Source organism: Trichosurus vulpecula, chromosome 5, assembly GCF_011100635.1.
Source record: "Trichosurus vulpecula isolate mTriVul1 chromosome 5, mTriVul1.pri, whole genome shotgun sequence".
Classification (NCBI taxonomy): domain Eukaryota; kingdom Metazoa; phylum Chordata; class Mammalia; order Diprotodontia; family Phalangeridae; genus Trichosurus; species Trichosurus vulpecula.
The window spans coordinates 124,180,886-124,208,862 of record NC_050577.1 but is presented as its reverse complement, the minus strand read 5'-3'; the positions used below and the strand labels follow the sequence as shown (position 1 = coordinate 124,208,862).

Here is a 27,977-nt window from a genome sequence, read left to right as displayed (position 1 = left end):
AATCACATGACTATACTCAGTGGACAATGATTCTATTCATAAAAAAAACTAATGAGTAATTAAATTAAGGTGCAATAACTTTTTTTCAAATAAAATATTAGCACCATACTGGATAAAAATGGTCTAAAACTATTCGTTGGTTTGTTCTTTTTTCTTAAATAACTAAACATAACTCCCTTCCCCTCAACAAAGCATATGTGTTAATATGCAAAATCAGTCTACCATATGTAATTTTATAATTTTTTTTGCATTTTTGTTCCAGTAAGGAAAAAGGAAGTAAAAATATTCATAAAATTAAAAAAAAGAAGTCACTCAGCAGTGGGTCCCGACAGACGCAAAAGTAGACATTTCGCGACGTATGGTACTAAAAGGGGAGAGTTCTAGTTCTGTGGTGTACTCGTTATCATTGTCATCACTGGTCACTGTTGAAGACTTTTGAATGCACTCATCACAGCAGCAGCAGCAGCATTCCATAAAGGCCCGACTGAAAGGTTTGCAAAGGCAGAAAAGGAGGACGGGGGTGACACAAGACTTAAAAAACAAAAGAAACTGACTAATGATATGGAGAAGGTCCATCGTCTGCTCTGAGACCCCTGTAGCCATGTAGGCTGTGACGATGTTGCAGATGTTCTCCGGAATGATGCAAAATCCATACAAAATGGTCAAGGCGACTACGGTGCAGTTCATCTGGCTTTCAAGCTGAATCTGTCTCTTGTTCCCTCTGGTGCAAGCCTTCTCAGCTTTGCGGATTTTCCTTGCAGTCACAAGGGAGCAGGTGATAGTGAAAAGTGTGGGCAAGCAAAAGTAGCAGCCAAAGTACCACCAGAGTCTTGCACTGTCGTAAGTGAGAGCTAAGACATAGATCGTGTCTGGGAGCTCAGGTGAAATCTTGATGACACATCGTTCTGCTGGAACTCTGTCACTAAAACCCAAGTCTTCTTTGCTGAGCTGTCGCAGGACGACTTCTGGGAGTGCTAAAAGTAGAGCCCCAACCCAGATGACAGCTAGCTTGGCGGTGGTGGAACTACAATTCTCAATCATTTCGTAGTACATCTGAACGTTAGTGGCAGCCCGGAATCGGTCTATGCACAGAGCACATAAGGTGAATGTGGTGACTCCCAATGAAGCAACCTGCAAAAGGCAAATGGAATACATTTTAATCCATTGCGAATAGCCCAAACACAGAAAAATGGAACACAGCTAGGTCATCACCTACTATTCAAAAAAGGAATGCTGAGGTACCGGGCTTTGAAGAATGGAAGTCAGGACCTGCTACTTCACTTGGCTCACCCTTGAGATCTAACTTGAATATGGTATCACAGATACATCTGGGTTTGAGTGCATGAGTATTCTTTTCATTAGGAAAAGTCCTTATTCTCCCCACCTCACCAACTCAGATAGCTCCATATACACAGAATCTGAATCAAAATGTTAGAATTCAAGGAGACCTCAGAAGCCATCAGATCTAACTAATACCCCCAAAAGTAATCCCCACTACAGCTACCTGACGATAGTTTTTATTTTGATCCATGGCCCCAGGCTGTAGCTCTAATTCTAGGTATCCAGCTTTGAAACATATGCCATTGGGTTCCTAGGTGAGAGTATGTGGATGTATATGGGAAACTCATTATGTTACTTCAATACTTTCAGAAGCCATGCTTTTACTTGCATGGGGATTCCCAATACTGATAAAAATTTACAATTTCTCTATGCACAAACAGACTACCTTCGTAAGTTCCTGTAGCTGAGGAGGGGGTGAAATATTGAGTACCTCATGGCCAAACCTTTCTGAACTTTACTAGGTTGGTCCTTAGACAAGAAACATATAGTCTGGCATCAGATCCACTTTCTTTGTTTCATAGGGTTTTATTATTATTTTTACTGATTTTTTTGCTTTGGCATTTCTTTCATGTCTGAATAGATCCCTCTACTCTTCCCTACCCAGTTAGCCATCCCTTGTAACAAAGATGATAAAAAGAAAAAGTAGTTCAGTAAAACAAACCAATATGTCAATTGTATCTGATAATCTATGAAATATTCCATTCGTGCAGCCACAAACTTCTGCAAAGAAGAGGGCAAAGGGTATGTTTTTTCAATTCTTTTCCAGGGTCATGTTTGGACCAAACCAATTTTCATAGACTTTCCAATGTGGTAGAACCTCTTAGAGATTGTACTTTTGATGGCATTACCTTCCAGAGCAGTGGTGTCCAATTTTTTTGATCAAGTGTCCTTGTTGGTAAACATTAATGAGTGCACATCTGCCGTGTGTGTGTGTGTGTGTGTGTGTGTGTGTGTGTGTGTAGTGTGTATATAGGTATATGTATGGATGTATATGTTTACTTATTTACAAATTATAGAAATGAAACTACTATAATATTTATATATTATAAAGTCTACACAAAAATACAAATTACAAAGATCAAATAATATTTGATACTAGAGTCAATAGGGAGCCCCTAGAGTTTGTCAAATAGGGGAATGACATATTCAGACTTGAACTTTAGGAAAACAATTTTTTGAGCTGTGTGATGAATGGCTTGAATAAAGGGGAAGTTTTAAGCAGAGTCCAAATAGGAGGCTAGTGGAATAATCTTGGGTGAGAAATGATGATGAGTTAGGTTGTGGGCATGTGAGTAGAGAAAAGTGCACATAGGCAAAGGATATCATAATCAATAATCAATCAGTAAACCTTCATTATGTGCCAGGCATTATGCTAAGTGCTTGATATTATGCCAAGTAGGAAAGACAGTGTTTGCCAAGTGATTATGGGTGAGGAAGCAATAGAGTCAAGGATGACACCAACATTGTGAATTTGGACAGCTGTAAGGATGATGGTGACTTCAACAGAAAGTGGGAAGTTTAGAGAGGGATGAATTTGGGGAAAGAAAATGTAGTGGGATCTGTGATGATGATCACAACCTATCCATGCCTGCTCATCCTGTGACATTCATTCTGTCCCACTGAAAATGGAAAGGGGAGTAGGGAGATAGATGCTCACTAGCCACCACCACAAAGTACAGCATTCCCTCTCTGAGATATGCCTACTGTAGCCATAAGGTGATCCGGGGGGGTGGGAATGAACGAGTGCGTGATTTCGTCATTGGCACCTGCACAACTGCTGCTACATGTACCCAGTTTACAGCTGTTATAAGTACTCTAAGTAGATGGTTTGCCCTGTAAGGAAGGGGGTGGGAAGGGATGGGGAGCTCAAACAGTGGTTAGACAAAGGAAAGTGTGGCTGTGTTGGAGAAAAGCCTCATGCCTGGATATGATGGAAAGGATGAAAGATGACATGTCTCACCCTCCTTGCCTCTGATTTCTTTCATTACACACCCCTTGGAGTCAGCCCTCAGCCTACTCGGCCAGTCTCCACTTTAAGAGAGCACTACTCTAGAGCATCAAGTCATCTCTACACCACATTGAAGCACACAGTAAGATATAGGTAGGGAAGTACATTATCACTTACAAATACAGGTTCTACTATTTTGCAAGTAAATAGGATAACTTAAAAATAAATAAAATAGGGTCATTAAAAAACCCCAACAACAAATAATTGTTGTTGTTTGTTGTTGTTCAGACGTGTCCCACTCTTTATGACTCCATCTGAGGTTTTCTTGGCAAAGATACAGGAGTGGCTTGCCATTTCCTTCTCATTTACAGATGAGGAAACTGAGGCAAACAGGGTTAAGTGATTTTCCCAGGGTCACACACAACTAGTAAGTATCTGAGGCCAGGTCTGAGCTTGGGAAGATGAGTCTTCCTAACTCCAGGGTTGGCACTCTATCCACTGCACTGCCTAGCTGCCCCAACCCAAAATAAAAAAAAGACAAGTACATTATTATAGAGGAAGCTGATGGATCTGGAAGATCCTTGGAGATCATCCAGTAAAATTCCCACATTTTACAGATGAATCTTAAAAAATTGAGCAGCTCACCGAAAGGCACAGAGTCAATTAGTGACAGAACTAGGAACAGAACTAAAGTGGTGCAGTGCATAGAGTACCAGGCCTGGAGTCAGAAATACCTGAGTTCAAATCTGACCTCAGACACTTCCTAGCTATGTGACCCTGGGCAAATCACTTCCCCTGTTTGCCTCAGTTTCTCATCTGTAAAGTGAATGGGAGAAGGGCACAGCAAACCACTCTAGTATCTCTACCAAGAAAACCCTAAATGAAGAGCAGGGTACCACTGGAAAATGCCTGAACAATAACAACCTAGCTGCTAGTTCGGGGTTCTTCCCATCATACCGTGAAACCTCCCTCTATATAAAACAATATGTTTATAATGAATTTCACTAAAAGCATGGTAGGAATCTCAGAGGCCTCTCAACCAATTCTCATTTTGTAGATGCCCCAAAATGAGTTTAAATGACTTGTTCAATATCCCTCTGGTAGTAAGCATCAGAGCTGAGACCAGATCCTCTGACTTCAGAACCAGCGGTGAGAAACACGGTATTCTGAGTACTACAATATTAGCAGAGCTTAATTGGCACCAAACACATTTTTAGTGTAGATTTGCAAAGTAGCAAAGAATATTTCAGACAAACTGATCCAAGCAAACAGCCTAAATATGAGGAAGATAAGACAACTGTGAGAAACAATTCACAGCAGAAATTTACACCTCGCCTTTGTTTGAAGGTACTTTCTCTTACTAGCTGGGTGCTCTTGACATGAAGCCTATGGGTTAACTGATGGAGTGAAAGGCCTTGTTTTACAAATGAAGCATCTAGTAGGTTAAAGAGAACAAGGGACCAATGATTGGGGGAGGAGGGGTGTGGAGAGTTATCTCTCTATTTTTTTTGTTAAACATTCTAGATCTTCTATCAAATCCAGTTAAATCTAACACCCCATAAGAATTTTTTGTCTCTCTCTCTCTCCAACGTTTTAATAGTGTCATAAATCAGTGCTCTAGGGTAGTAACAGGGAAAAAAATTGGTTCAAAACAGAATAGAGATACAGAGATGGAAGAGCAAATAGAACCCAACCTGAGGTCTAGAGCTATAAAGTGACACCTAAAATTGCAGAGAAATTTATTGGAAGAGCCAGGTCTTGAACTAAGTCTTTGGATTCCCAATCCAATTCCTTTTCTACCATATCATACTAAGCTATTTGACATAGAATTGGGGAAATAATTTATGAATATAGGTGGAGTTATGTCATGGAATTCCTGCCAAAGATATATTTTCCATCTTAAAGTTTTTTTTATTTATAAAAAGGATGCAATGATGAAAGACTGCTTGTAATGAAAAGCAGCTTATAAGCATGTGATACTTTAAAGTTCCAGGTGTTTAACATGTATTGTCTTACATGAACCTTACAACATTATGAGGTACACAGGGCTGTATGCCAAATTTTCTACTGTAATTAAATGGAGATATGAGTGTAGTTTTCCTTTTCAGAGAGTATTTTTGCCCCTAAATTCATTTATACTACAGATGTCATGGAGTGATTATGAATTGTAAGTCTATAAAGAATCCTTTTCAGTATTTTCCAAATTATGTATAATTTAGAAACATCTATAATGAATAAATTGCATGGTTCAATAATTAACTTATGAAATCATTTGAATATTGGTTGGTGCAATCTAAATCTCGCTTATCCAGACTTGAAATGCCCTGATGTATTTAACTTCCTTCATAGTATGGTCAACACAATGATTTCTGTTATAATTTTGAGGTGCATTTGTTTATGGACAGCTCATTAAAAATCCCTCCAAGATGAATGGTGCAATGATGGACAATTATAAAGCTATCGTGAATACTGAGTCTTCAGTATTTAATAGCCATGTCTGATTGATAAATTTCAATGTCACTACAAAATGTTTTGCTTTTCTTTGAAGCAGTATCCTGAGAGAAATGGTATGAATAAGATGCAATTTCTCATTAATTAAATTGCAATAGGAGGAATAATTAGCAGTGCCAAAAACAGAACTGTAAACATTTTTAATAGGCAAGACTATTCATTACTTCAGTGAATTTTCAAGATCAGAGAAAAACAGAGCAAAATAATGAAATAGAATTAGAAAAATTAGAATTCCATTTTGAGGAGCATTTTAAAGGGGGTACCAATTAAAAAATGTAAGTTAGCTCTATCCTTCCTTTTTATGTCAGAAAGAATGCCCTGTCCAATACCCTGTCCAAGCAATTGCCCCTGTCCTACAGGATACTTGGTAGGAAAGTTTTATGTTCACTTTTTTTTTGGTGTGTGAGAACATGGGAAAAGATGTCCCTTTTTGTCTAATTGTATGGAAGATGGAGAGTGAGCTCTTGAAGATCCAGGATAAAGAGTTGTCCTTTAGGAGCCCAGCCATCCGCTACTCCCCTTTCTGGATGGCTCTGGTTTTACTCCAGATAGTACCAGTACTTAGAACAGAAGAGATGACTCATGTCCTGGTGCTACAAAATGTGAACTCGGTCAATTGTAGATGACCACCTTCTCTCAGCAATTTGCACCTCCTTCTTTGCCTCTCTTCCACCTTCCTTGCTCTTCTCCTAGTATCTTAATCACTTTAGTTTCTCTTTTTCTTTCTGTCTGTCTTCCTTTTCCTTTTTTACTTTAGTACTGGAGCCTAATGTCTTTCATTGGTATCTACAGTAAGCAAGTATCTCAAAAATATCTACAAAATAGAATTCATTATCCTCCCTCCCACCAAAACAAAAACAAAAATAACTTTCTCTCCTTGATTTCCAGTGAAAGGCACCACCATCTGGGTTTGCCACCTTGGCGTCAACCTGGCCTCCTCACTCCACATATCTAGTTGCCAAGTCTTGTCAGTTCTATTGCAGCAATATCCTTCACATCCATTCCCTTTCTGCAGCTCTCATGGCCAGCATTAGTCTGGGCGCTTATGATCTCTCTCCTGAACCGTTACAATTGTTCCCTAATTGGCCTTCCTGTCTTCAGTCTCCCTCTTCCCCTCTCTAATCGGTCCTCTGCAGAATTCATACTCCTAAAGTAAAGGTCTAAACATGTCATTCACCCACTCAAGAAGCTCTAGTAATTCATTATTACATCTAGGATCACACACCAATTCCTCTTACTTAACGTCTTTCACCACCTTGCTCCAGCCTATATTTCCAGGCTTACTGAATGTTATTATTGTTTGGTCAGGTCCAACTCTTCATGGCCTATTTGGCATTTTCTTGGCAAGGTTTGCCATTTCCTTCTCCAGCTCATTTTACAGATTAAGAAACTGAGGCAAACAGGGTTAACTGACTCGCCCAGGGTGAGGCCACATTTGAACTTAGGTCTTTCCGACTCCAGGCCCAGCACTCTATCCACTCCGTTACTGAAATGACTCTCAGCCAAACTGGCCTACTTTCTGCTCCCCAAGTGTGTGATACTCCACCTCTTGTTTCCATGCTTTCGCACAGGCTATCTCCATATATGGAATGTATTTTTCCTCACCTCTGCATCACAGAATTCCTAATTTCCTTCTAGGCTCAAGTGCTACCTCCCATAAAATATCTGTCCTTACCCCTCCCCCAACCAAATTTACTTTGCAAATATTTCTTATTTATTTACCTGCAGATATACTTTTTCCTCCTAATAGCACTTAAATTTCTTGAGGACAGAGACTATTTTATGTTTGCCTTTGTATTCATAGCACCCAGAGTAGTTTCTGGCATATAGTAAGTAGGGCCTTAATAAATGTTAATTGAATTAATGAAAAGATGAGGTACTATACAGCTAATCCCAGGGAGAGGGAGAGAGAGAATATAGGAATATAACAACTTTTATTTTTTTATGCCAGAGGAAAATATTTGCAGGCTATTCCTAGGTTTTACTTCCTAAATAGCAATATAAAACCAGTGTAAAGAGACAAAAACCATACTAGTACTTATTTCACCTCTCTAGAGGTGTCCTCATACCACTTTCTCTGATTCTCAGCAACAACTTGTTAATACCAACAAGAGAGGTGGTCCATGAGCCATGTTCTGTCATGGATGAAAAACTCACTAAGTTTCAAATAAAAATGTTGCCATCTGCCTAGCAGTAGGTAGTGCAAAGGATAGAGAGTTGGGCCTGGAGTCAGGATGATCTGAATTTAAATACCACCTACTAGCTGTATGCCCCTAGGCAAGATGCTTAACTTCTATTTTCCTCAGTTTCCTTAACTGTAAAGTGAGGATAATAATAGTACCTATCTTCCAAAATTATTGTAAGTATAAAATAAGATAATATTTGTAAAGTATTTAGCATAGTTCCTGACACATAGTATGTGCTATATTGTTGGTGTTCCATCATTTCAGTTGTGTCCCACTCTTCGTGACCCATTCAGGGGTTTTCTTGGCAAAGATAATGGAGCAGTTTGCCATGTTCTTCTCCAGCTTATTTTATAGATGAGGGATTGAGGCAAACAGGGTTAAGTGACTTACCCAGGATCATATGGCTAATAAGTGTCTGAGGCTGGATTTAAACTCATGAAGATGAGTCTTCCTGATTCCAAGCCCAGTGCTCTATTTCCAGTGCCACCTAGCCACCTAAGTGCTATATAAATGCCAGCTATGATTACCATTCTTCTTATTGTTGTTCTTTTCTTCCAATAAAGGAAGGAAGCTATAACAATACATCCACTGATAGTGATTTCAAAATCAGTAATTTGCTAAGCTTTCACGAAAACACACTACATATTAAGCACCTTTATTTCTTGGTTGGGGATGGGCACTTGATAACCTGAGACTCCATTTTTCCCACCATCCAATCATCCAACTTAGTACCAGGGAGTGACTGTGGACAAATAGGGAGAATTTGACTCACAGTATTTTGTTTTGTTGTGGTGGGGATATTACATTAAATTCCTTCTTATTCAAAGGAAAGAAAACAAAAGTATTCCTCGGGAAAAGAGTAATCTGCTGGGATCCTGACACAGAAATTGATCCACCACTGAGAGGTTTAATGCAAACAAAACAGGGGAAGGGAAAACAATCGCGAGCAAGAGTAAGCCAACTGTGAAAATGATACTGTTGAAAGAGACAATGCTGGCCCAATAAAGGTACCACTGTTATAAAACAAGCAAAGTCTTTTGGAAGCCTTCTAGTACAAATCAATAATTCTATCTTAATACCAAAGGGAAGAAGAATACACAATGATTGTATTCAGAGAGAAATCCTTATTTTTGAAGGACAACTTAATTGTAAGCTTGAATTCCCTCTAGTGCAAAAATTTAATCAAAAGTTAAGTTTAGAGAGAGAAGAAAATATCCTTTTTTAATACAAATGAAATTTCCCTAAATCCAAGGTTATGTTCTTTAGGATCCAGCACAAATTGTATTATGCCTTAGAAATATGCTGAAGTATACTGACCTACGTACCATTCTTTGTGTACAAAGTGATCCTCTAAGACAGGGGTACTTAACTGTTGTTTTAATGTCATAGATCCCTTTGGCAGGCTGGTGAAATCTATGGATCCGTCCTCAGAACAATGTCATTAAATGAATAAAGTGAAATATATAGGATTGTAAAGGAAAATAAATTATGCTAAAAAATTGTCAAAATTGAAAAACAAAAGTTTAGGGACCTTGGTTTAAGAATTCCTGCTCTAAAATAAGAGTATCAGTAAGAAAACTTATTTATTTTAGTTAAATGTTACAGTTTTTCCTCCAACTAAGTCATCTTTCAATGCCTGATTACAGAGTAAAGGTAATTCTTGGTTCTACAGGGCTATGCCAACAGAGAGAGGTTTAGTGTCTTGCTTAGGGTCACAGAATAAGTGTCCAAGATAGGATTTGAATCCAAGTGCTCTTGACATGCCAGAGTATAGTAACAAAAAGCTCACACTTATAAAGACCTTTAAGTTTTGCAAACTCATATCAACACTGTGACATAAATGATACAAGTGTTATTATGCCCATTTTACAGATGAGGGACTTGAGGATCTGAAATATTATGAAATATGATTGCAAACAGAGCTAGTAAGTAAGTGTATGAGTCAGAATTTAAATGTAGGTCTCCTGACTCAAAGTCTAACAGTACTATTCCGTGCTGGCAGGTCCCACCAAACTAGAAAGGCTTCAGCTATACAAAAAGACTGTTGGTCTGTTACCTGAGACTGAGCCTACCTAAATCCGGAAACATGTATCACTAGAACTTGGCTACCCAAATTCTTTCAGTTATAGAAGTTCATAAGGGCCATGTCCTGGGTTGAGGAGATGTTGAGATTTTTATCACTGAAGTGAGTACTCACACTGATAAAATTAAAGCATTCAAGCTTGCTCTCTCTCTCTCTCTCTCTCTCTCTCTCTCTCTCTCTCTCTCTCTCTCTCTCTCTCCCCCCCTCTCCCCCCCCTCTTTCTCTCTCCCTTACCTTCCTACTTCCTTCTTTCTCATTCTTTCCTTCCTTCTTTCCTGCCCTTTCCTTTTTTCTCTTCTCCCTTCCTTCCTTCCTTCCTTCCTTCCTTCCTTCCTTCCTTCCTCTTTCTCCCTTTCTTTTTCTTCCCTTTCTTTCTTCCTTTTTCTTTCTACAACAACTCATGAAGCGGCTTACTAAGTTGGAATACTCAAGATCTGTGTAAGTAGACAAGAGTGCCCATACTGACACAATCATGTAACTTTTGAAGTATTAAAGTACTGAAGATTTATAGTCTCTATTATAAGTTACTTTTATGAGTCTAATAGGAAAAGAAGATGAGTACTGAGGATAGTTTTGCTTAAAATTTGAGAATCACAACATTTAAAGCTTATCCGGTCTAACTCCCTCAGTTCATTGATAAAGAAACTTGAAGCCCATTGACTTTGAGTTTCCTAAAATGACACATTAAGTAGGGGAACTAGGATTTGAACCCAAGTCCTCTAACTAAATCCAGTGATTATTTCACAATGTCATGTTCTGTATGATTTTAGTTTGTATTCTAGCGACTTTGTACAGTAGATGGTGCAATGGATAGAATGCCAGGCCTGGAGTCAGGAAGACTCACCTTTCCGAGTTCAAGTCTGGCTTGACATACTAGCCTGTGACCCTGGGCAAGTCACTCAACCCCATTTACCTCAGTTTCCTCATCTGTGAGATGAGCTGGACAAGGAAATGGCAAACTGCTCCAGTATCTTTGCCCAAGAAAACCCCAAATGGGGTCGCAAAGAGCTGGACGTGACTGAAAACGAGTGAATAACAATCATCTGTCTACACTTTTCAGGACTGAATTGCAATTTCTTTTCCAAAAAGAGACCTTGAACACCAAGGGGGAGATTTTGTTTCTATCCTCTGTGTGACCCAAAGCCTACATTACCTCTCTATTTATCAGACTTCTGTGAATCGATAACCTTTTATGAAAAGTTTGCACTTCTCAATGAATGCAAATAGTGACACTGACAATGAAATACTTAAAATGGGTTAATGAAATCAAAGTCAAGACAGAATGGAAGAGATTGTCTCATCTCCACAAATATCTACCTCTCTGGGGAAAGGTTTCATGGCCAGCCAGGCAGAGTAAAGGACTTCTTTCCTCATTTTTTAATATCACTGAGATTTTGACACATAAGCATACTCACCAAGTCGTTATAACCATGTTGGATCATTCGGACAAAACCTATTTCACTCACATAATTACAGCCTTAAATTCATGAGGAAAAAGGGTCTATGAAGGAAAGGAGCAGGTTGACCTAATTGCACCATTTTTCTTTTTTCCACTCTTGTCTTTCTTCCAGCCTACTAGCACTTTCATAAACTTTAAAATAATTCTAATCCCTCTAAGCAGTCACCATTTTAGAGAGAATCACGGAAGCAGCATGGTACAAGGAAAAGAAAATGAATGTGGAGTGAGGCGAGCTGTGTTCAGATTTCAATTCTGCCACTACCCCCATCTGTGTGACATTGGGTAAGTGCCTTAATCTCTCTTAGCTTCAGTTTTCTCATATATAAAATGAGAAGATGGTACTGGGTGACTTCTAAGATCACTTCAGCTCTAAATATGTGATCCTGGACACCAGAGGGTTTTTTTTTCCTTCATGGCTAAAGAGCTCCTCAATCAAAGCCTCCTACCCATCATGGCATCAACAGTACAGTATGTCTAGTTTGTACTATGAAAATTTAGTTATCTCCTACTGGGTGTTTATTGAGGGCTTCTCACTGTTACAACTCTTTCAAGAGTGCTCCTTTATCCTGAAAAATTACATAAAATAAACAATATTTTCCTTTGTCTTATACTAAGCTACCAATAGGAATTCATAGAAAATAACTTGAATGTTTCAATAGCTCATATTTTGTGGATAATTAGCAAATGATTTCAAAATAGAACACATTTGCTAACATAAGGTGAAACTAATTTCTCTGCAAGGTGTATATTTTTTCCTTAGGAATCCAATGATGAAGCTCCTGGTCCATTACCAGCAGCACATGTGCTTGGATTTTTTTTCCAATGATACTAATATATTTTCACTAATTCATTAACTTTTTCTCCACTGCTCCTCCTTGTATGACATATCTTGCATGCTGTCCAGAGTATAATTTTAGAGATGATTGTAGGCCTCCCTCAATTCAACAAATGTTTATTAAGTACCTACTATGAGTCAGGCACTATGAATATTAATACAAAAATGGAATAATCTCTGACCTCAAGGAGCTTATATTCTATTTGGGGGAAACAGCTTGTATACTGATAAACAAGTCTCTCTCTCTCTCTCTCTCTCTCTCTCTCTCTCTCACACACACACACACACACACACACACACACACACAATTGCAACATCTTGTTGCAATTTTTTAATGACTTCAGAAATATAAATGCTACAAAGTTACAAAAAATTTGAAAGGTTGTCATTTAAATTTTTAAATATTAATATGTTACTTATTAAAATTCAATATAACTACTATCTGTACTATATATTGCTCTAGTCAATTTTAGAGCTTTGTAAAAACATCAAGTGCTGCTCAGTGACTGAAAAGATTGCATTTGTAATCCTAGCCTTAAGAGCATCCAGAGAATGAGGTCTTGATGCATACATGACAGTTTTGACATGACTTCACAACAAAAAGTCTAACAATGACTGAAGAGGTAACCAAGGTGGACAAGCAAGTAGACCTCCTCTTCCAATCTACCAGTCTGTGAAATTAGCACCCAGAAGCTGTCACACAAGCAATGCATAATGACAGGGTGTCCATCTTGTGAAAATTAAAATTAAAAATTTATTGTTCAAAATTAACATAACTGAGTTTTTAAAACAGTAAACAAACTTCCAAATGATTTTTGTAAGTTTGTATTATACGTCTAAAGTTATTAAAGCTTAAAACTGCACTAAGAATTTTGGGACAATGTGTGTATGTGTATACATGTTTATGTGTGTGGGTATATGTGTATATGTATGTGTCTCTGTGTGTGCATATATATGTGTGTGTCTATGCGTGTGTATATATAGGTAGGTGTGGGTATGCAAAGTAATTTTGGGACAGAAAGGGAACTAGAAACTGGGAGAAGGTTATAGGGAGAGCCTTTCCCCCAATTAGAGCTCCATTTATATCTGAAATTACATACCAAATTCCTCTCCATGTGGTCCTGAAGGGGTAATGCCTTTAAATTCATGACATCTGAGTTCTAGATTTGAAGTAAGGGGACTTTGGTTCAAATCCCAAGCAATGTGAGCTTGGATGCCTCATTTAGCCTCTTAGGTCTTCAGCTTCCCCATCTGTAAAATGAAGGGGTTGGACTAGATGACCTCTAAGGTCCCTTTCAGCTCTAAATCCATCATTTGAATTAAGTTCGTAGATTTTTTTTGGCAAGGCAATCCGGGTTAAGTGATTTGCTCCCAGTCACACAGTAAGTATCTGAAGCTGGATTTGAATTCAGGTCCTCTTGACTCCTAGACCAGTGCTCTATCCACTGTGCCACCTAGCTGCCCTAGGTTTGTAGATTCTTTACCCAATACAGGCCAATCCTGTGACAGCAGGAACGCCTCAGGCAGGGAACGGAGGGTGAAACAGGAGAGGGCAGAAGAAGATGGAAAATGAGGGATCTGAAATGAAATGGTGAAATGCCCCCCAAAAAGAAAACAAGGAGTATCAAAACTAAACTTCACCTATTTCCCAGCTTTCCCTAGAAGTAGAGAATCTGACTGTGGAACATAGAACACAATGAAGTTTATGAGCTCATAGAAGAATCAAAGAATCGTTAGCCTCATTAGCACCATGATCTACCCACTGGAGTTCATGATACAATAAACACTATTAATGAAATAAAAAAAGGTTCTTCTAGATCATCTAAGATTAAACCTCATTGTGTGGATGCACCCTATACAGACTGCCACTACATACTAAAAAAAAGACTCTTAGAAAGTTTTCATGGAAAATACCTGTGCTCTCTTTCCAAAACAGAAAGAATGGATTTTAAGATTTATCAAAAATGTTTTTTTTTAAAATCAACAAAACCTAAGGACCAAATTCATTGAAAGTAATTATTCTAATATAGAGAAATTACTAGCCTATTCAGGAGAACAGAATGATCCTAGCTCAACTGCTAAGTGTGAAATCTTGATAGTAAGCCTCAGGGAGAGCCAGGACCATTCCTGGGAGGGCCACTGGGCCTGGGCCAAATCACACTGTGTCTCTATATCCTTTGCCCCAACATTTTTTCAAAGGTGCAATCAGATTGATAGAAACATTAAGAACAGCCCTGAATTGGAAAATGAGTTACAAAAGGCTACTTGTAGGCCAAGGATGGAACAAACAGCTATGTGGAAAGGCGGAGGGGGGCAATTCCACCCACTCTTGCTGATAGCAGAAGAGCAGATTCTTTGTTTGAACCTTGGGTCTTCTTAGCACCATCTGATGAAGCTACTATTACTATCCCTTTCCCCTCACCCAGGTCATTATGGCAGCATGGGGACTCTCTGTGAGGTTAAGACCCTTAGAAATCACGACAATTTGCCAAAATCTAAAGATAGCTTTGGGATTTGGACAATTTACGTAAGACTTGATTTTTCCTCTAAAAAAGTAGTAAATGTTCATATTGTGGCATAGTGTAAGGAAAAGATCCCTGGCTGAAGACCTGGATTCAAATCTCAGCTTCAATATTCTCAACCTGCTTGGACCTTCTCTAGACCTTAATTTATTCACCTATAAAGTGAAAACTATTCGACTAGGTCTCTTAAATCCCTCCCATCTCTTGATGCCACAATTTGCTTTCTAGGATTTTGCATGGATGAATGAGATAATATATATGAACATATATACAGTATAAGGTAAGCATCTTGAGGACAAGAACTGTTTCACTTTTGTCATATTCCCAGTACCTAGTATAGTGTCCGATCCATTGGTTTTTTTAACTAGATCTGTGATTTCATTGGCATAAGGAATTTCCAGTGAGGGAACTCTCTCCTCCAAGGCAGATACTAAGAGAAATGTTCTGAAACCCTTGAGTGTTAAAGAGTTGCCTAAGACATTGTGAGGTTAAATGTCTTACCCAGGGTTACATAATGTGTATCAGGGGCCAGGCCAGAAGTTCCTGATTGCAAAGTCTCATTCTTAATCCACCCCAGCCTGGCATATGGCAGAGACTTAATTAAATGCCTGTTAAATGGTTATTGAATGTTTTAGGGTTTTTTTCATAAAATCAGATACTCTCAATATAAAGTTTTGTTATCATCACATAGGAAACTTAAAACATTCTTTTTTAAAAAAATAAATACTTTCTCCCCAATTCCACTCAATCCTTACCCTTCCTTCAAGCCTATCTCAAATGTCATCTCTTCCCATAAACCTTCACTCACTATTATGCTAAACCATCCAGAAGTAATTTTCTTCTCTGAATGGTATAACATAACACTATAGGTCTGCCTTGAGCACTTATCAACAATTTACTTCTGTATTCTACTTATTGATGCAATTACTTTTCTACTAGACAAACTTCCATGACAGACTGAACAGTGCCTTAGTCTTCTTTGCATTCCCGTACCCCAACACCTACCACAGCACCCTATATTTGTAGGGATTCAATGACTATGTTCTGAATGACTTGATTTATGTATGCCTTTACTGGATATTTCCAAGGTGGGAATATTAATTTTAATAATCAACATAACATATACTTTTGGAAAATTGTAGCAATGTTCTAACTTCCTCAAACTTTTTAAATAGTTGAGCCAGCTGTCACTTATATATAAGATAAATAATAACAAGAAAATAATTACCAAAAGATTTTCATACTTGGCACATTTAACACCATGAGAGAGTAGGTGAGGTTTCCAGTGATGACACTGATTAGGAGTCATTAGGAGTTTGGGAGTAGGCTTCACCCTCAGCCCTACTTCTTTCCCTCTCATTACAACTAACATAGTCTTAGGAAGTGGTAGCCAATATCCCAGACGAGCTACCTTCCCAAAATCTAGAGGGGAGACCTAGGACCACAATCTATTGCTTTCATTTGCAATTTCCCTGAAATCTACTTCAAGAGATTTTAAGTCCTTTCTTACTTTCATTCCTTCTCCACCCTATAAGGGATAATATGAGAGAGTATCAAGAGAGCCTTGGAATTATCTTTTTTTCAAGATGAGCCATTCTGGACCAATTGTTACTTCTTCCATCACTATCACTTCCCAAGACCCTGAAAGTTTGAGTGGAATGAGAAATTCGGAATAGGAGCCAAGGAGAACTCCCCTGAGCCCAGGATCCTTGGTTCCCCACTCTCTACCATTAATCATCCATCTGTACAGTTATTTGTTCTGAGTAGTGGTAAGAAAGATTGACAGAAAGGTCAAGGTCTTAAATGTGAAGATATCCAGTGGGTCAATTACATTAAAATATTTATTTATCAGAAACTGGTCAACACTTAGCCAAATATTTCTGCAATAAACACATTATATAGTCTATCTCAATGTGAGGTTGCTTGCTACCTGGGGACACAGAACCTCTTCAATAGCCTGGTGTGCAATCCTGTAGTAAGACAGAGCTTCCTTTAATGCACCATTTTATCACTGGACCTGTAATATTCTAAGTGCAAATGACCTGGGAGAAGATAAAGAACTTTTTATGAATCAAGTCCATAAAATAATCTCCTCTGCACATCTGTAGGCTATAAAGACCACTGACTTACTTTCAGATTCTGTCTGATAAAACTAAAGGGTACAAAATTTAATCCCTAGTTCTGAAGGTTTAAGCTAAAAATAAAAATCCTGGGTCCTAGGTAGAAATAGAACCTATATAGCAAATGTCAGCTACTATAAATGTATATAAAAGCAGGGGAAGGATGGGAAACAGAAAAAATAATAGTTTTTTTTGGAATGAATGCATGTAAATTTTTAGCCATAATCCAGAACTCATGAGCTAAACTGATCTCTTTTGTGGTCAGTGTTTCTCTCTCTCTCTCTCTCTCTCTCTCTCTCTCGCTCCCTTTTTCTCTCAATGGAATATCTGCATTGAGAGTATTTAATCCATATAAAGTATCCATAAAGTTTACCAATAATAATTTATTTAGTATGCTAAACATACCATATTACAATAAATATCATTTTAGCTTTGTATAGTATGTATTTATAGAGCTTTTATATAGAGATAATTTAAGACTATGTATATATCTAGATCAATCTGTATATATGAATATGCATATATATATATATATATATATATATATAAAACTACATGTGCATATATACAAACCTGTGTGTGTATGTATAATATCTCAGCTAGGCGGCATAGTAGATAGAGTGCTGAGCCTGGAGTTAGGAGGACTTCTCTTCCTGAGCTCAAATCTGGCCTCAGATACTTACTAGCTATATGACCCTGGGCAAGTCATTTAAGTCATTTAACCCCGTTAGTCTCAGTTTCCTCATCTGTAAAATGAGCTGGGTAAGGAGATGGCAAACCACTCCAGTATCTTTGCCAAGAAACCCTAAATGGGGTCACAAAGAGTCAGACATTACTGAACTACAACTTTACATACACACATGTATAAGTACGTATATACTTATATATATATATATATATATCTTTATATACACACACACATATATATATACACATATTTTATATGTGTGTCTGAGTATTTCAACTAAAAGTTGAAAGCTAGTTGATATATACAGCAAGGAAGAATAATTAGCCAATTCATGAACTGTGTTTCTGTTTACATTTCATTATGAAGTTTAAGAAAAGTCTGTATACAGCCTTAACTATGTCAAAAAGTTTTTGAATCATAGAATCTATGAGGCAATGTTATATAATGGATAGAATGCTGGACTTGGAGTCAGGAAGACCTAGGTTCGAATCTCACCTCAATCACTTACTAGCTAAGCTATTTCTAAGCAATCCACTTAACCTTGTTGTGACTCAGCTTACTCATTTGTAAAATGAAGTTTGACTTGATGGTCTCCCCTCAATCTTCAAACCTATGATCACATGATCATAATCTAATGGATTACAGAAAGGCCATCTACTCCAAATTATATCTGATCAGAAATCATCTCTAAAAGATCACAAACAAGTAATCATTGAATCTCTGCTTGAGGACTTCCAGTAAAAAGAAACCTCACTGGGAATTATAAAGTTTATAGAATTCAAATTAAAATTTTCACAATGCTCACAATTGTAATATAAGAATGAGGGCTAATTATAATTAATTGATGTTGTTAACAGTAGTGTAAACAGATGTATAATGAATCCATTTGCTAATTGCTCTTCTCTACTGACTCTGGGTATTACCCAGCAGTTTGTTTGGTCTTTAGCTCTATCTTACACACAAAAATAAATGTTGACCATGAAGCTAAAAATAACACATTTTCACTGGCGCACAAATACTGGAAAGGATTATAAATATGATTACAAGGAACACCTAAAATATTTACAAAGCATTCTACTCAACACAACAAATGCAATTTCACTTTATATAACATTTCTTGCTCAAGGGCTGGTCATAAAGTTGCATGAATCTATTTAAAAGGTAATCATAATACTTTGTGTTAACTGGCCACTCAACTAACATAACTGTGCTGTTAAATAAACAGATATTCTATTGCTTGAAATTAAGAGGTTTCCTTCTCTAGGGTCTTCATCTTTAAATTAGAAAGTTGGACTAACTGGATTTCCATTCTAGTTCTAAATATATAACTCCATGATCATAGTGGATTCTGTTTGGAATTGAACATCTATGAGATAGCGTAAAAAGAAGTCAATTGGAAGTCAAAGGATGTGGGATCAAATTCCAGCTGCAGTACTTACTACTATATGTATGCCCTTACTACTACATGTATGCCCTTACTAGTATATGTATGCCCTCTCCAGATTTAATTTTCCTTACTTGAATGAAGGGATCGTACTAGATGATGTCTGCAGTCCCATCTAGCTCTAAATTTATGCTCCAGTCATCTTTATATAACTCTTCCTTTCTCTGCTAGTCACCTGAATATCTGTTGGTTGTACTACATACATACTAGTTTAGCTTCTAAAAAAAACAAAATAATTAATCAGACTCAGTCTCTATTTCAGGGAGTTTACAGTGGCCAAGAAAAGAAGTGGCTAACATGTATCCAAGTAATATACAGTGGAGACTGAAGGAAGAAGTTGTGGTATAGTGCAAATTTTATAGTGTATGGGACTTAGAGTTAAGGGACATAAATTAAAATTCCAGCTCGGCTACTTCCTATCTATGTGATCTTCGTCACTTCACCTCTGTGGTCTCAGTTTCCTCAACTGTAAAATAAGTGGGTTAGACTAGACAACTTCTCAGTACATTTTAGTTCTAAATCTGTGATTTTATGAAAAGTATCATGAGAAAAAGGCAGTGGCATACACACTCCACTAAATTGGTTGCACAAGACCCCAGATGAAACATGACAGAGAATAGTTGGTTATAAATGGGTGTGGATGAATGATGTTACAGTAGAATTTGACAAAGCTATAGTGGATTTTGATATTAAAGATACTTGTAAAAAAATCAAAGGATATTATGTAGTGAGGGTGCTTTTTGTATAAATAAAGTATAAACTGCAGAAGAGGATAAAAATCAAAAGTAAAGTTGAAAATACTGCATTGGGATCTAGACAGCCCATTTCTGTAATATCATGTGCCACATGTAATAAAATGCGCCACATTTTAAGGGACATACGGATAAGCTAGAGAGTGTTTAGAGGGTTATAAGGATGGTAAAAACACATGGAATCATGATACAGAGCACCCTTGAAAAGAAAAGATAGGAAACTTCACCACTACCTTCAAATAATGGAAGAGCTATCAGGTATGAGGAACAGTTTATTCCGGTTGGCTCCTGAGGGTAGGATTAAATGACTGGGTGAGTTACAAAGAAGGAAATGTTGGCTCAATATAAGGAAAAACTTCCTAACAATTAGAGTTGTCCAAAGATTTAACAGAAGCCTTAGAAGATAGTGAGAGCCATGTCCAAGAAAGTGTTGAAGTAGAGTGGAGAGATATTTCCCAAGGATGGTATAAAGGAGGTGCATGTCCTAGGTAAAACTTGGACTCTGTGAATTCTTTATTCCTGTCCATCTCTAAGATTCTCTGATTTCTGGTTGTAGGCATGATGGTGGCTACATGGAGATCTACCTCAAATAGTGCCACTTGAGATGGGTCTTGAAGGATGCATAGGATTTGGACTAGGTGGAAGGAGTCAAAAAAGTCATTTTACCTGAAGGGACTAGCATGAGCAAAGGCGCAGAATCATACACACACACACACACACACAAACACACAGTAAGTTTAGGAAGTCATTAGATAGAAAAACTAAAAGAGAAGTATATTTCAAGGAGGAAATAAGACTAGAAAAATAACATGCAAGAGAAATATATGACAGGAAACTAAAACAAATGACAAAAATTTATGCAAGGGGGAAAACCAAAGTAGTAGAGTAAAGGTGAAACATAGAAGGTGAGAAAAATGAATAAGAGATCCACAATTTCTGGGTATTTTTAAGCTATGGCAGTTGGCACAGAATTTTTTGGAAAATGTCAGGGGAAAGGCTATAAATAATTTTTTAGTTCCCTTTAAAGATCTAGAGTAACTTTGATCGTTTAGGAACATACAAAATGGATTATCATAGAATTGCAGAATTCGAGAATTGGAAAGGATCTCAGTGGCCATTCTGAAACCCATACCTGAAAAATAATACCCAACAAATGATCACCCAGCCTCTGCTCGAAGACATTTGAGAGGGAATTACTGTTGTTCATCCTTCATTCTCAAAGAGAACCAATGACATCAACAGGTGATGTCTTGACTTGCAAGTAAATCGGATTTCAGTGAGGCAGGATTGTGCAAGGTCTTAGGTCTCACCCTCTCCTCCAGAGTCATCAGAGTCCAGTGGCAAGACATAGGTGAGGAAGACTGGCAAGAGCCCAGGATACAGTGGAGGACCTTGGCCTTTTTAAGCTAAGGTCTTTCCCAGGTCTCAGTTCGCCTGAGACAACATCCCATTTAGTGAATAAATACTAGGCAAGAATTGAAATGCATCATTGACAAAAGTAACCCTTTTGGGTACTTCTGAGTTTTTCCTGTCTTCAAGCTTAAATTTGCCTCTTCGCCACTTCTAACCATCACTTCTGGGACAAAACAGAACAAATCTAATCTCTTGCCCATTATGGTAGCCCTTCAAATGCTTGAAGTCAATTATCATGGCTTCCTGATCTTTCTCTTTTCCAGAATAACTATGGCCACTTCCTTCAATCAGTGCTCATGTGACATGGACTCAGTGTCCTTCACCCCCCCCACCCCAGAAAGCCCTCCCCTAGACACTCTCCAGGTTATCAGTGTCCTTTGTGACGTTCAGAAATGAACACAATAGTACACATTTGGTCTGACCCTGTACAGTACGGGGAGACCATCACCCCCTTATCCCTATAAGCTATGCTTCCCTTAATGTACTCCAACGATCAGATTGTATATCGATCCCTATTGAATTCCATCTTGGTAGATTAAACCTATTCAATGCTCCCACTTGCCTAGATCTTTTTGGAACCTGACTTTCTTCTCCAGTATACTAGCCAGCTTTACCAGCTTTGCATTGTCAATAAATTTTGGGAGTATGCTTTCAATCAAGTCATTAGTAAGAAGGGTTAAACACCAGAAAGCCAACAACTGATCCCTGAGACCACCTACTACGAGGCTGACCTTAAAGGCCAAATGAGTCCAGCCATTCAACAGGTTCTGAATCAATACAGTGGTATTATCATCTACTCCAGGGGTGGGGAACCTGCGGCCTTGAGGCCACTTCTAGCAGGTTCCCTACCCCTGATCTAGTCCTTATTTCTCTGTTTTCTATCAGAATAGTTGATGATGTTTTATCAAATATTTTGCTAAAATCTAGGTAAATGACATCTGCAGCCTTCCTCCAATATACTAGTTTAGTAAACCTATCAAAAAAGGAAATAAGAGTAGTTTGGCATAACCTGTTATTGATAAGGCCATGCGGGTTCTTCATAATCACAGTTTCCTTTCCAAAACATCTACTAATCATTTCTTTGATGCTCTATTCTAGGGGTAGCTAAGTGGCCTGCCAGGTCTGGAGTCAGGAAAGACTCATCTTCCTGAGTTCAAATTTGGCCTCAGAGACTTACTAGTTGTATGACCCTGGGTCAGTTATTTAACCCTATTTGCCTCAGCTTCCTCATCTGTAAAATGAGCTGGAGAAGAAAAAGGCAAACCACTTTGCCAAGAAAACTCTAAATGCAGGTCTGACTGAACAAAATGCTCTATTTCAATAATTGAAGTCAAGCCATATACTATATATGGTTGGATTGGTTATAAACTCATGTTTATGTTAAATTTAAGAGTTTGAGCATCTCTTAGTTTTTGCCAATTTATGAGAAGTACAACACAGAAACATAAAACTAGGCATATGTTCCCAAAGTGAGTGATACTGCCCCCTGGGGGAAGGCGGAATGATGGGGGGGGTAGTAGTAGCTTGGGTGCAATTGGGGGGGCAGTGAATAAAAATAAGGAGGCAGTGGAAGCAAAAAGAAAGAGAATAAAATTTTGAAAAAAAAATTGTACCTGTTTCATCTGCTATGTAACAGAGTTAAATTTGTAGCGATTACATTATTATTCAAAATAAACACACAAAATGCAAGTTATACCCAATTAGTGGTCAAGTCCACCAACCAGTCTTAAGAAGCAAGGGTTTGCACATGAGTGTGTTGCACATTGTCTGGAAGTGTGTAATGTGTGTGTGTAATAAATTGTTTACGATACACTACTATATGGTTATATGATGCAATATTGCATCATCAAAATTTTAATGCAGAAAAAACCACAAATTTACAATAAATTATTAAATTTAGGATGCATCATTTTAAAAAATATATTTTATTATCTTTTGAAATGATACAAATTTTTAAAAATGTTAAATGGTTAAGGAAAGTCGATTTCCAGGGGGGGCATTGAGTTATTTTTTTTAAAAGGGGGAGGTAGGCCAAATAAGTTTGGGAACCTCTGAAAGAAACCTTTAATAATGGAGCAAAAGAAAGTTGGCATAATTAAGGGAGTCATGTTAGATATAGAATTTTCTGATTCTTAGAAAAAGAGCTAGGGGAAGAGGGAGGGAAGGTTAAAAGAAAACAAGAGATACTGGATACAAGTTTACTGCATCAGCTTTTGTTTTTTATCCATCAATAAAAGGAATCCCACAATCAAGAGAGGCCATGAAACTTTCCATCTCTTGTGAAGATGTTAGTGTCTCCTAGAGGCAGAATTACACCTTCCTCTTGCATTTCAGGAGTTGTATTCTACTGCTTGCACTTGCTTATAAGAATTTCTGTGACACTTCAGAAAGTTTAGTATTTTAAAATTTTCCTATTAAATGCATTTTAGAAATCTTTTGGCAAGAGTAAAGACTGAGTAGCAAAAAGGAACATCTTGCATATAGAAAAGGCCCTTGGGGAACAAATAGAAATATGAATCACCAATTTAGAGAGAGAGAGACAGAGAGAGAGAGAGAGAGAGAGAGAGAGAGAGAGAGAGAGAGAAAGAGAGAGAGAGAGAGAGAGAGAGAGAGAGAGAGAGAGAGAGAGAGAGAGAGAAACATAAAATAAAACCAAAACACAAAAGGACTAAAAGGACCAAAACACAGAGGACTAAGGTTTGAATCCCAGCTATGAAACTTACTACCCATGTGACCTGGGATAAGCAATTTTGTCTCTCTGGATCTTAGTTTCCCGAGGAACTGTAGAATCATGAGCTACTATAATATTTGCTATAAAATCAAGGTATGGACTAAATGATCTCAAGGTTCCCTTCCAGGTCTAATTTCTATGATCCTATGAAAGAAATAATTTTCACTTTTAAGAGAGAGGAAAAAAAGTCAAAAACAGAACATTGTAGGAGGCAGAAGAGTAAACATCGGCAGCAGATTCCAAAAGTCCCACCCCTTCCAAGAAGACACTAAGAAATCAGAGGAAACTCAATAAAAAATAAAGTGAACATATACATACAAATGCTATATACCACATAACATTAGAGGTCACTGAGTCAAAATTCCTCACTTTACAGATGAGAAACTATGAGGTCAGAGATGTTAAGTGACTTGCCCAGGATCACTTAGCTAATAATTATTTCCATCAGGATTTCAACCTGGAGCTTCTTGACTTTAATAATCTACCCCGGATATAATGTTGCGTTTCTTAAAGTGTCCTAGAGACAATGAGCATAAGCATCTATCACACTGTGCTTTTCACATAGTAGATTCCTAATAAATGTTTGCTGAATTGACTTGAATTTCATCAGAGACTAAATGATTTTCTTCTAAATTATTTTCTGTAACTTCAAGGGATTATTTTTCTCCTAAGTTTTACTTTGAAAGCTCCATTCTTGACTAGGTGGTTGTGTTGTGTCCCTTTTACCTTCGTAAGTTTTTATTTTCCATTTTTCTAATTTTCTCCAGTTTGGGCAAGTTTCTGGCTTTATGCCAATCTTTAACTCTCAGCTGAAACCAGGTTAACATGTTTCTTCCTCACCTAAGGACTATTCTTCTGTTCACCCAAGAGCTTACCTTTCATCAATAAAGCCCATATCCATTCTACCATCAGGAATAAAGGGAATCAGATAAATCTTTATATAGAATAGACCCTGACAATTTAACTGGCAAACATCCTCATATACTGAACTCCTTTAAATTAAACCAAGCCAATCACAATTCAGAAATGAGTGATCTGCCAGATAAATCATGTATTTCTAAGCTAACTAACTGCCTCCTGGCAACAGCTGAAATCCTGGACCTTGTGTAAAGAAATGATGACAATTGATTCAACAACCATGGAATGCAACTATATCTGTTCCTGTTAGGCTTATGGAGCATGCAATTTACTGTTTCCTGCTTTTGGTCCTTTTAAACAGTAGTAATTTTCTTAGTTCACTTCTCCCCTACCTTAGGTACAAGAGTAATGTACCAGGATGGTCCTGGCACTGCTACTAGGCAGAATAATGGGCTACTGCAATATTTACAGGTTTCAATTCTTCGGCTCCCTTAAATGAATTGGACAATCTGAATGGAGCAAAGCAGGGGCCAGCTGGCTGAGAACACAATTGGCAGAGGAGCAGTTGGGTACTTTCCAATGCCTGTTGTTTAAATGAGAGGCCATTTTTAAAGCAAATTTCAACCACCATACTCAAGGCAGTAACTGAAGAGGGAAGAAAAGTTTTGGGGGGCACTTTTTGGTGGACATGTTCCTGTTTATACCCTCAAAGTTTCCACTTCCCTCTTAAGAAATTTTAGTTACAAAGATTTTGTTTGTTTTTATCAAATTATCCCTTAAAATCAGTGCCAAGCACAATGTTACATGTCATGGGGCTTGACATATACTTAAAAAATATCTTGTCTCATGATGACCAAAGTTTCCTTTTAAGCTTAGTTTCTTTAAAGGAAAAGGCTGTGAAATTGAGGAAAGAAGGAAGAAAATGAAAGAAAGAAAAGTTCCATCACCTTAGCATGGAAGGCAGACACATTGGGTGACATGGGAGACTGAAATATATTTAAGTATTTATCATGAGGCCAGTTATACCTTTGTAGAAAACATTTTGTCTCAAACCCAGTTCTTAAGAAAGAGTGGAAAGATGGAAGTTTAGCACGGTGCTGGATGATTCAGATTGTCACATCTGGACACAATAGATCCATCCACATTTTCTCTGTGGAAAGCTGGGTAGAGGGAAATGGAGGGAATTGGGTAGAGACAAAAGTTTCTTTCCTTGTCCTGCTGGGTTCTGATGGTCCAAACCATTCCTATCTGGAGGGGCAAGCTTGTGTATATTAGCTACCAATCCAGATGTATAATGTCACAGGTGCCAAAGCAGGCCGATTGATATACAGTATGCCGGCTCAAAAGGGCAGACACAAGCACTATCCGGACTAGTCTAGACATTCTATCAGCAGTTTTTCACCGCCGGGGTGGCAGATGAGTTTAAAGGTGTGTTTAAGCAAAGCCTCCAATAGAAGCTGGGAAGGTGAGACAGGATGTAAGGGAAGCAGAAAAAGAGGGAAGAAGGAGTGAAGACCAGGGAGGAGGGGGTGTGCTGAGCAAAGCCTTGGGGCAACACACCCACTTAAGGGGTAGCAAGGCCAGTGGTGGTGACCCACTGCAAGGCTTTATTACCTCGAGATAGGGCACGATCTTGCAGGAGAAATCCTCTAGAAGCCATTTCTTGGTGAGCTCATGGAAGATGACCAGCGGCAGGCAGAAAAAGATGATGAGGAAATCCCAGAAGGCCAGGTTGGCCAGGAGGGAGTTGGAGATGCTCCGCATGTAGTAGTTGTGGCATACGATGCACATCACAGCCAGGTTGCCGATTATGCCGGTGCCGAAGATCACCACGGACAGACACATGACGGCGTAAGCTCCATACGACTCTCGGGTCAGCGGATAGAAGGGGTTCTTGAGCTTGGGGCGTCGGTTCGTGCCGTTTCCCCCGCGGGGGACGCTCCGCTCCTGGAGTGCCTCTCCTGAGGATCCATTTAAAGGCAATGCCTTCCCGGCGGTTGCCGCTATCTCCTTCTGCGCTTTTCTATCCACATTGGCTGCGCTCCACAAGATGGGGGGGCTGGTCAGGGGGTCCCCGCGGGGTTTCCCCGCTCTCCTCCACCTGGAGAAGGGCTCCGGTGCTCCGGAGTGGGTCTTGACATTCTGCTCCTGGCTGCCTCCTAGATCTACATCCTTACCGCCTTTCTCTTTATCCGTCTCCAAGGAAAATCTAAGGGCAACCGGTAGCTCAATCACCGCTGCTCTGAGAGGAACTAGCCAGATGCCAGGCCGCCTCTCTGGGGCGACACGAGAAGTCCTGTGAGCCCCAGTCAGGTCCCCGAAAGGCGCCGTTAATGTATTTCCTTCTTTTTCCTCCACCTTCTCTTCTTGTGCTTTGGCTACAGCTGCTCCCCTGGGGCTGCTGGACAACACTTTCTGCAACACGTCTCCTGACCCCCAAACTTCCCAGCCACGCTGCTCCGGGGTCAGCGCAGGCAAAGCTGTCTTCCCTAAACTGGTTTGGTTCCGAACAGCTAGTGCGGGAGAAACCCCGAGCCGCAGCAGGAGCAGTAGGCGTAAGGTGCAGACGAGGGGCGCGCATGGGGGCCGCATGGCTCCGCGTCAGTCGGCACCTCGGGGCTGGCAGTAGCAGCAGTGGCTCCTTAGGACCGGCACCTGCTGCCCAATTTGGCGCCGAGAGTTAGACACATGTCCCTGCAGGGATGGGCTCCTCGGCGCGCGGAGGGTGCCTTCTCCTGGAACCACGAGGAGGAAGAAGCTGGAACCCCCTATACTACTCCGTTTGACGTTCTGTTCATTCCCCTAACTAAATCCAGTCTAGGCGCAGAGCACCACCAGCGTGGGTCCGAGGCGGGGACCCTCCTTCCTGTTCGGAACAGGGACTGACCTTTGAAAAGTTGCAATCAACGCCTCGGACTATTAACAGCATTAATGTTACAAGTGGGAGAGATAAAAAGCCCCCACTGAAACCCAACGCTCCTCCCTCTTTTTTTTTTTTTTTTCCTGTGACTCTGCCTTCTTGGTAACAGTTGCTCTGGATCTCTGGCTGTCTATTTACATCCTCTTGATGTTGCTTTATCCCGTTG

At 39.0% G+C, this 27,977-nt stretch overlaps 1 protein-coding gene across 1 annotated transcript; it reads right to left on the bottom strand.

Moving 5' to 3' along the window:
* Positions 1 to 126: 126 nt before the first annotated feature.
* On the bottom strand, positions 127 to 27,483 carry GPR37 (G protein-coupled receptor 37). Its single transcript, XM_036761374.1, has 2 exons — positions 26,506 to 27,483; positions 127 to 1,131 (listed from the first exon to the last, which is right to left on the bottom strand). Exons 1-2 carry the CDS (start codon positions 27,481 to 27,483, stop codon positions 313 to 315), a joined length of 1,797 nt encoding a protein of 598 aa, XP_036617269.1. The 3' UTR covers positions 127 to 312.
* Between the last annotated feature and the right edge of the window lie 494 nt (positions 27,484 to 27,977).

What these genes read in the sequence shown, in the direction of transcription:
- GPR37 (XM_036761374.1), bottom strand. Translation starts at nt 27,483, where the DNA reads ATGCGGCCCCCATGCGCGCCCCTCGTCTGCACCTTACGCCTACTGCTC. An exon ending in AGATCGTGCCCTATCTCGAG is followed by an intron (nt 1,132 to 26,505) that starts GTAATAAAGCCT and finishes TGCCTTTTGCAG; the next exon opens with GTTGCTTCATTGGGAGTCAC.